At 33.0% G+C, this 9,859-nt stretch overlaps 2 protein-coding genes across 2 annotated transcripts; both read right to left on the bottom strand.

Annotated features, from left to right (window-relative positions):
• Positions 1-441: 441 nt before the first annotated feature.
• On the bottom strand, positions 442-5,049 carry LOC138342080 (uncharacterized mitochondrial protein AtMg00810-like). The gene is made up of 2 exons (XM_069294264.1): positions 4,692-5,049; positions 442-473 (listed from the first exon to the last, which is right to left on the bottom strand). Exons 1-2 carry the CDS (start codon positions 5,047-5,049, stop codon positions 442-444), a joined length of 390 nt encoding a protein of 129 aa, XP_069150365.1.
• A 2,078-nt stretch (positions 5,050-7,127) lies between these two features.
• Positions 7,128-8,961, bottom strand: LOC138342079 (uncharacterized). Its single transcript, XM_069294263.1, has 4 exons — positions 8,842-8,961; positions 7,525-8,361; positions 7,306-7,419; positions 7,128-7,190 (listed from the first exon to the last, which is right to left on the bottom strand). The coding sequence occupies exons 1-4, from the start codon at positions 8,959-8,961 to the stop codon at positions 7,128-7,130; spliced, it is 1,134 nt and encodes a 377-aa protein (XP_069150364.1).
• Between the last annotated feature and the right edge of the window lie 898 nt (positions 8,962-9,859).

The raw sequence follows: 9,859 nt of genomic DNA, 5'->3' as shown, positions 1-9,859 counted from the left end.
AATAGTGCAAGGGTAAAAGATTGTTCATAAAGTTTGGTATTGTAACAATAATTTTAACCAAAGTTGAATTATTTTTCAGACCCTTTTCCTTAGTATATTGGAAACTATTCTCATGTCGTTGGAGAAACTTCCCTCAAGTATTTCAATGTTTATGTCAACAAATTGTATGATAAAATACCCTAGGGGGGTTCCTTAATTTCAAGAACCTATCGAGTTAGTTTTTAATCAACAAAGAAGCATTGTGTAATATGAATAAAATGATATAGTTCTTTTTTCACTTAGAATTTCACTTGTATTTGTTTCTAATACCCTTGTATTTCTATGAATAAGATATAAAAAAGGTAAAAGTGCTTATCAACAAGATTATTTATTCTATATCTCAACAAGAGAAAAAAAATATATACTATGAACTGCTCTAGGCAACTTATTTGCTTAGCTAAATTATTCTGATTGGTTCTGAAAGTTTTTGCTGTCTACAAAGGCATTCACAGATATATCCTATTCCAATTAAAGTGTTTAATCTAAAAGAGGAAGTAACTTTTAAGATTTTTGGCTCAACCTATGATGGCCCAAGCTAATAGAGAACTCATTGCTCCAGTGAATCAAAATGCCGATACAACGATGATAAGGGTGAGAGACTTCAGCATGATTGTAAATAGAGAGCTCATTCCAATTAGTGATCTCTAATCTCACCCACAATCAACCAGGACAACCCCTGGTCTCGCCAACGAACTGTTGGTTGGGCCATAATTGGGGTTGGCAGTTATTTTTCTTAAGGGTTTCTATGTCTTTTTCTAATTATTCTAACCTAATACTATGTCAAAGATAAGTTCAACTATGTCATTTTTGTCTCTATAAAATATTATATCATAGAAAGAACACTTAAATAGTCTATTTGAGTTCTCTTATTGGCGTATGTCAATCTAGGCTTATACTTGATTAACCATTTTTGACATTCTTTTTCCCTCACTTGTAGGATAAAACATCCTAATTAAGTGGTTTCATGATATAGTGTTTTCTAGAGATAAAAATGGGAAAATTTACCTTTATCTTTGAAGACATTACAAGTTCATTAGGACACATGTTTCTTAAAGGCTTCAGGACAGTAACATGATTGTAAATAGATTGTGCGAGTGTATTCTCAACAACATTTGGTATCTAGTCTATCTTTGTTAATTGTTATAAAATAGGTTCTTTGTATTTAGAAGGATCTAAGATCCAAGAAATTATCCTGTATTTTTCCATTAGTTTTCTGCATGAGCTGGAAGATATTGAGTTTGACATTAATTGGACCACAATTTAAATTCATGATTTAGATATACCTATTGCTCTTATTAAGATATTCTACTTGCTTAAAGAAAAGGAGTCAGATCTTGTATCAAACATTTTATTTCTAACTTTGTGTCTCATGACAACTTGTCCCCCGCCTATAGTGCTCTCCCCCTCTAAGGCTATATTTGTTGTTGAACTAGTACTGAATGCCACTTTTTAATCTCTCACCTTTAGTTTGTACATGAATATTAAAATGTGTTTTGATGTGCGGTTTTGATAGACTATTGGGCATTTGAATAAATTTGATTTGATGATATGTTCAAGGAGAAACAAATCATTGCTATTGCTCAACGAAAAGAGGTATATTTAATTAAGAAATTGAAATTCTTGTCCAAATAATTGCATATTCTATATGATACAAGTAGGCAAGAAACTAAGGAAAAAACACAAATAAGTTTTTGGATCACAGATTATTCCCATTTCTTGTAACGTTACAAAAATTAACAAAGATAGATTGGAAACCTGAAGTTTTGAAGAAGGCAAAAACATTGGTATAATGTATTTACAGACATAATATAGTCCTAAAGTTTCTAAGATATCCCAATGAGCTAGTAAAGTCTTCAACGATAACGTCAATTGTGCAATTTTTTTCTTTATAAAATATTATATCTAATCAAGACTATTTAATTAGGATATTTAAGTCCTCTAATTAGCGTACCTCAATCATTGCTTCTACTTAATTAACCATTTTTTACTTTCTTTTACCCTTACTTGTAGAAGAAAAGATTGAGGTACATTAATCAAAAGAATAAAACGTCCTAATTAGGTGGTTCTATGATACAATATTTTCTAGAGACAAAAAGGGAAAAATTTACCTTATCTTTGAAGACTTTACAAGCTCATCGAGGCGAACGTTTCTTAAAAGCTTAAGTTAGTAACATAGTTGTAAATAAATTGTGCGAGTGTTTTTGCATTCTCCAAAACTTTTGGTATCTAGTCTGTCTTTGTTCATTATTGTAAAATAGGTTCTATACTATTAGAAAATCTACATTCCAAGAAACTATCAATTAGAAAGATCTACATTCCAAGAAACTATCCTGAATTTTTTCATTAATTTATTGCATAAATCCGTCATGCCAAAAGATATTGATTTTGACATTAATTGGAACAGAGTTTGACATTAATTGCTTAAATAAAAGGAGTCAGATCTTGTATCCAACTTCATGTCCCATGCCACCTTGTCCCCTTCCTTTAGTGGTCTCCTCCCTTTAAGACCATATTTGTGGTCGAACTAGTATCGAGTGCCAATTTCTCAACCTTTGACCTTTGGTATGTAGATGAATATTAAAATGTGTTTGGATGTGTTGTTTTGGGGAGACTATTTGGCATTGGGATAAACCTGATTTGATTATATGTTCAAGGAGAAACAAAACATTGTCTGGTTCAAATATACCTATTGCTCATTGAAAAGGGGTACATCTAAATAAGCAATTGAAATTGTGGTCCAAATAGTTGCATACATGATAAAAGTAGGGAAGAAACCAATGAAAACATAGAATAGTTTTTTGGAATGCGGATGATTCCCACACATGGAACTTATGTTATGAAAATTAACATAGATTGATTGGATACCAGAAGATTTCAAGAAGGCAAAAAACATTGGTGCAATTTATTTATAGACATACTACAATTCTAAAGTATCTAAGATATGTGTGTCCCAATGAGCTTGTAAAGTTCAAAGATAACGTTAATTGTGCAATTTTTGTCTCTATAAAATATTATATCATAGAAAGAACACTTAATTAGGTGGTTTTTGTTCTCCAATTGGTGTACCTCACTCTTAGCTTCTACTTAATTGATCATTTTGACTTTCTTTTACCCTTACTTGTAGAAGACAAGATTGGGGTACGTAAATCAGAAGAATATAACATCCTAATTAAGTTGTAAATAAATTTTGCGAGTGTTTTTGCATTCTCCAAAACTTTTGATATCTAGACTATCTTTAATTTGTTAACTGTTGCAAAATAAGTTCCGTGCAATTAGAAGGATCTACAGTCCAAGAAACTATCATGGATTTTTTTATTAGGTTCTTGCCAGATTCCATCATGCCAGAAAATATTGAGTTTGACACTAATTGGACCATAGTTTAAACTCTTGATTTAGATATACCTATAGCTACAATTAAGATAAGCCTATTTTGTCAAACAAAAGGAGTCAGGTTTTGTACCAAATATCCTATTTCTAACTTTGTGGCTTGTGACACCTTATGCCCCTCCTATAGAGCTTTTGCCTAGTCCATTTTATCTATGTCTATTCCCCGTGGTTTAATGGAATCTTTCAAAGATCCTAAGTGGAAATAAAATATGCTTAAAGAAATGAAGTCTCTATAACAAATAAGACTTGGGATTAGTCGTGCCCTAACCAGAAAGGAATTTAGTCGGCTACAAGTTGGTATTTGTAGTGAAACATAAAGCTAATGGTTTGATTGAAATGTTCAAGGTCAACCTTGAAGATAAAGGATTCACTTAAATATATTAAATGAACTATCAAGAGAGATTTGGAAGAAGAAGTTTATATGGTGATTACTCCTGAATTTGATAAGGAAAAAAAGTCGAGAAAAGGTGTGTAGATTGAATAAAGCCTCATACGGGCTAAAAATGGTTTCTCAAAACATGATTAGATATATTTAGGAAATCTATAATCAACAAGACAATGTTAATCATACTCTATTTATATGATATCACAAGGATAAGATAACTCTTCTTATAATTTATGTTGATTATATAATAATGACATATGATGACAAAAAAGAGATGGTTTGATTGACAAAACTTTGGGCTCAAGAGTTTTGTATTCTAGGGAAGCTCCAATTTTTAAGTGGACTGAAGAGTCTATATTGGGAAAAAGAATCTTAAGGGAAGCTATATTTTAGATATTCTAGAAGAAAATTTGTACTTTTTATGAAGTAAAGAGAGAAGTGAAAAGAGAGTAAGAAGAGAGAATATGAAGACGAGATAAGAAGAAGAAGAAGTTGTAGAGAGAATATCTCAGCTTTGTATTATTAGATTGATCCTTTAATTCAGATACAATGATGTATTTATATTGAAGATCAATATAGAATCTTTTGAGTAACTAACTTCTTAAATTGTAACTAATTCAATACTTGTAACTAACTTAACTACTCTAACTAGTTTCTTTCAACACTCCCCCTCAAGCTAGGTAGTGTGAAAATGTTACAAGTTCCTAGCTTGGAATTGAGATACAAATGTTGTACTGTATTAAGACCTTTTGTTAGTAAATCAACTGGTTAATCCTTTGTTTATATGTACCTTGTTGCTACCAACCTTTTGTCTATTTTTCCCTTATAAAGTAGCAGTCTATTTCAATATGTTTGGTTCTTTTATGATACACTAGATTACCTGCAATTTGTATAACAGCTTTGCTGTCTGAGTAAATATCTATAGGTAGTTTCAAGTTTACTCCTAACTCTTTCATCAGGCCTATAATCCATATTGATTCTGAAACTGTGGCAGCCATGTTCTTGTATTCTGCTTCTGCAGAGCTCTTCGATATGGTTGTTTGTTTCTTTGACTTCCATGTTAATAGAGAATCTCTAAATTTAACCATGTAACCTATCACTGACCTTCTTGTATGTGTACATGAAGCCCAGTCTGAGTCACAGTAGGTTGTAAGAGTTGTATTCTTGTTACTAGACATTAGAACTCCTAAACCTGGTTGATTCTTCACATACATTACAATCCTTAGAGCAGCTTCCATGTGTGATTTCTTTGGTTGTTGAAGAAATTGACTTAAAGTAGTAACCCCAAAGGCTATATCAGGTCTTGTCACAGTTAGATATAACAACTTTCCTATCAGCCTTTGCTATGCTCCTTGATCTACCAGTGGATCATTTGTGTTGGACTTTTCTGAGTTTCCTAATCTGATGTACTCATCAAGCTGCTTAGTTTTTAACTTAACATTTGTATCCATTGGTGTTGAAGCTGGTTTAGAACTGCCGAGTCCTGTCTCTGGTATAAGCTCCAATGTGTACTTTCTTTGGTGCATAAGTATACCTTGATTAGACCTGGCAAACTCAATACCTAAGAAGTATCTTAGTTCTCCAAGATCCTTCATTTTAAACACCTGTTTTAACTTCTCTTTTATCTCTTTCACAATTTTTAGACTATCTCCTGTGACTAATAGATCATCCACATACACAAGAATAATCACCATTCCAGATTCATCTTTCTTGATGAACATAGACTGATCATACTCACTTTGTTTAAACTTAAGTTCTGCTAATGCCTTAGACAGTTTAGCATTCCACTGTCTAGGATCTTGTTTCAACCCATATAATGACTTCACAAGTCTACATACTTGTTGTTTCTCCCCCTGACTTGTGAAACCTTGAGGCATTTCCATATATATTTCATCAAACAAATCTCCTTGTAAAAATGCATTGAACACATCCATTTGATGTGCACACCATCCATTTTTTGCAGCTAGTGCCAACACTGTCCTAACAGTTTTCATCTTTACTACAGGAGAGAATGTCTCTTGGTAGTTAATTCCTTCTTGCTGGTTGTACCCTTTAGCCACTAGTCTGGCTTTATACCTTTCTACCTCTCTTGTGGATTTATTTTTGACTTTGAATATCCACTTGCAGTCTATTGGAGTCTTTCCTTCAGGAAGAGTTACTAAATCCCAAGTATGGTTGCTTTGCAGTGCTTCAATTTCAGACTTCATAGCTTCTATCCATCTTGGATCTTTAGCAGCTTCTGTATAAGACTTTGGTTCATTATGATTTGAAACTGCAGCTATGTATGCACTATATTTTTCAGATATATTCTCATAACTTATATAATTTTGAATGCCATAGTCTGAATCCTTCTGAATGTTGAGAGATACAAAATCTTTTAACCAAATAGGTTGTTTACTGCTTCTTCCTGACTTTCGAGATGGTTGTAAAGGAATCTGGTACTGTATCTTCATTTACCATAGTCCTAAAATCCTCATTATGTTGACATTGTTCCCTACCTTCATCTTGTATGTGTTGTTGAACCTGATGAGTAGGTGTAACAATAGGAATACTTGACCATTGAAATGAATGATCTAAAGTTTAATGAGTGTCTTTAAACACAAGTTCTGACAGTTTCCCTTTAACAAATGGAAATATTTTTTCATTGAATATGAAATCCATGTTAACAAAAAACACTTATTAGTTAGATCATATAAAATATATCCTTTTTGCACCTCTGCATATCCCATATGAACAGGCATTATAGACCTTGATTCAAGTTTATCATGTTGATTTGGCATTCTAGCAAAGCATAAACACCCTAAAATTCTTAGATGAGCTAATGATGGTTCTTTTCCATGGAGTTTGTTAAAAGGAGTTTTTCCTTTTAACACTGAACTAGGTAGCCTGTTTATCAAGTATGCTGCAGCTAAGACACAATGCCCCCAGAATTTTATAGGTATATTAGCCTGCAACCTGATGGCTCTAGTTATTTCTAGAATATGTCTATGTTTTCTTTCAGCTACCCCATTTTGTTGGGGTGTATATACACATTTTGTTTGATGAATAATTCCTAACTGTTTAAATAAATGTTCACATATTGAGTTAATGAACTCAGTTACATTATCAGTTCTAACTATCTTAACTGTTTTATCAAACTGATTTCTAGTATAATTCATAAAATATTGAAGAGATACACAAACATCAGATTTCTGTCTCCATGTATATCTTGAATAGTCATCCACAATTGTTAAGAAATATTTGTGTCCATCATATGTATTGGTTTTATAAGGACCCCACAGATCTAAGTGAACCAATTCAAAACAACTACTACTTTTTATACTGCTATTCTGAAAAGGTAATCTACACTGCTTAGCACAAGGACATACTGCACAATCTCCTATTTGATTTCTAATAAAAGTAAGCTCAATGTGAAACAGTTTATGTAATATTGAAGTAGATGTGTGTCCTAATCTTTTGTGCCACAGATTCATATTTATCTTGTCTGTTGACACACTCTTAGATTCTTGAACAGCTAGACTGATAAATCTTCTTGCATCTTTATTTAGTAGCCAATATATCCCATTCTCCTCTCTACCAATCTCCTTCACCTTCCCAGTGAAGAGATCCTGCAAAACAAAAAAGTCAGGGAAGAAAGGAGCAAAACATTGTAATTCTTTTGTTAGTTTTGAAACTGATAACAGATTAAATTTAAACTCTGGCACATACAATACATTAGATATAATACTACCAATAGATATATTACTTAAACCAGTGTGTGTAACTTGTGTTTCATATCCATTAGGCAATTGAACAGTTCTATTATAGCCTAATTTATTAACTGATAACTTGTTTAGTAACTCTAAGTTTGAAGCCATATGATTTGTGGCTCCTGTGTCCACAATCCAATTAGGTTTGTGAGACACATTCATAGCCATTGAGTTAGTCATACCTGCAGTGTTTGCAGTTGTGGCAGACATGGAATTCTGTTTGACTTGAGGACTATGTTGTGCTAGCATCTGTACTATATGATTGTATTGTTCTTGTGTAAAATGATTAGCATCAACTTGACTTGTCTTGGATTGAACTTGATCCATGCTACCTGAATTTTTTCCATGACTATACACATTCGTATCAGAACCATACTTGAATTCAGATTGTCCACTTCCAGCATGAAGTACATCATTTTGTGTGTTCTCTTTTGTACTCACATTGTAAGCTGCACTCCCACCTTCAGAGGGTTTCTTCTTTTTATACTTGAACTCAGGAGGATATCCCACTATTTTCCAACAATTATCCTTGTTGTGTCCTCTTATTTTACAAACCTCACAATACAGATGACAATTCCTTGTGAACTTTTGATTTCCACTTGTTCTGTTGTACATAACAGATTCATAATTGCCTGTATGTGACATTGGATTTGCACCCAAAACTCCATTCATAGCTAACACAGACCTTTGACTCTCATCACCCATTACCATAGCATACGCTTGATTGATTGAAGGTAATGGAATCATGAGCAATATTTGACTTCTTGCTTGATTATATGAGTCATTTAGCCCCATCAGAAACTGGAACAGTTTTAGTTTTTATAGATGCAATATGAATTCCTTGGATTTTTCATAGTTACAACCTGGTGGTTGTACCAAAGCCTAAAATTCCTCCCAAAGAGTCTTAAGTTTGGAGAAATAGACTGTTACAGAACTTACTCCTTGAGTTAGATTGGCTATCTCCTTATGCAAGTTGAAGGTTCTTGAACCATCTATCTTGGTGAACCTTTCTTATAGATCTTGCCACACTGCTTTTGCAGTGGCTGCATACATAATGCCACCTAAACTCTTAGAAACAGAGTTCATTAGCCAAGATTGAACAATGGCATCAACTCGATCCCAATGATTCCACAAATTTTCACTATACTTTTCTTTATCACATGATCCATCTACCATTCCAAGTTTATTTCTACCCAGCGGAGCAATACGCATAGATTGAAACCAGATTGCATAGTTTTCCATACCTGTTAGCTAGAATGAAATGATCTGATTTTCACTAACATCTGATAGAGATAAGAACAATGGATGATTGTAGTCAATTTCTTGACCAATTTTGGCAACTCGATTGACATTTTCTTGAATAATTACTGGTTCATCATGAACTCTATCATCCCCAGCCATTTTCCAGAGATTTCTTCAACTTCTTTCCCTGTAACAATTGATTAGCGGAAGTAATAGCACTGATTGAAACCAATATTTCACAAAATCAGATCCTCTGCTCTGATACCATGTACTTTTTATGAAGTAAAGAGAGAAGTGAGAAGAGAGTAAGAAGAGAGAAGATGAAGACGTGATAAGAAGAAGAAGATGTTGTAGAGTGAATATCTCAACTTTGTATTATTAGATTGATCCTTTAATTCAGATACAATGATGTATTTATATTGAAGATCAATATAGAATCTTTTGAGTAATTAACTTCTTGAACTGTAACTAACTCAATACTTATAACTAACTTAACTACTCTAACTAGTTTCTTTCAACAAAATTGTATGTTGGGTTGTAAGCTAGCAGGACCAACAAGTGAGAGCAACCACACACAACAAGTAGGGATAGGAGAATTAGTTGATAGATAAAAGATATTAAAGAATGATAGGAAGACTCATTTATATTTCACAAACTATGCCTGATATAGCATAAATAATAGCATCGTAAGTCAGTTCATGCATGATTCTCGTGATTGTCATAGCCAAGTTGTTTTTTTATTTTGCGATATTTAAAATCTACTATAGAAAAAGGTCCTTTTTTTTCACAAAACACTGTCACCTCCATATAAAAGCTTTTTCAAATGTTGATTGGGTGGGATCTCTAGATGATAGGAGGTGTATAATCGGTTATTGCACACCCGTGAGAGGGAACTTAGTCATTTGGAGAAGCAGGAAGCGAAGTGTAGTTACTAGATCAAGTATTACGTTGAAGTAGAGTGTAGAGTTATGTCTCAAGATGTTTGTGAACTTATGTGGATACAAAAGATAATAAAAGAAGTAGACTTATACGGAGATGATATATTATCCTTGTACTG

The sequence above is a fragment of the Solanum lycopersicum genome, chromosome 2, assembly GCF_036512215.1.
Source record: "Solanum lycopersicum chromosome 2, SLM_r2.1".
NCBI classification, from domain to species: Eukaryota; Viridiplantae; Streptophyta; class Magnoliopsida; order Solanales; family Solanaceae; genus Solanum; species Solanum lycopersicum.
Note: the sequence above shows the minus strand (reverse complement) of the source record. Positions and strands in the feature narration are given on the sequence as shown.

Coding starts and splice junctions, on each gene's coding strand:
- LOC138342080 (XM_069294264.1), bottom strand. CDS start 5,049: ATGGAAGCTGCTCTAAGGATTGTAATGTATGTGAAGAATCAACCAGGT. Junction 474..4,691: donor AGCTGTTATACAAATTGCAG/GTAATCTAGTGT, acceptor ATGCCTTTGTAG/ACAGCAAAAACTTTCAGAAC.
- LOC138342079 (XM_069294263.1), bottom strand. CDS start 8,961: ATGGCTGGGGATGATAGAGTTCATGATGAACCAGTAATTATTCAAGAA. Junction 8,362..8,841: donor TGTTCTTATCTCTATCAGAT/GTTAGTGAAAAT, acceptor AAACTGTTCCAG/TTTCTGATGGGGCTAAATGA. Junction 7,420..7,524: donor TTGGTAGTATTATATCTAAT/GTATTGTATGTG, acceptor TTTGTTTTGCAG/GATCTCTTCACTGGGAAGGT.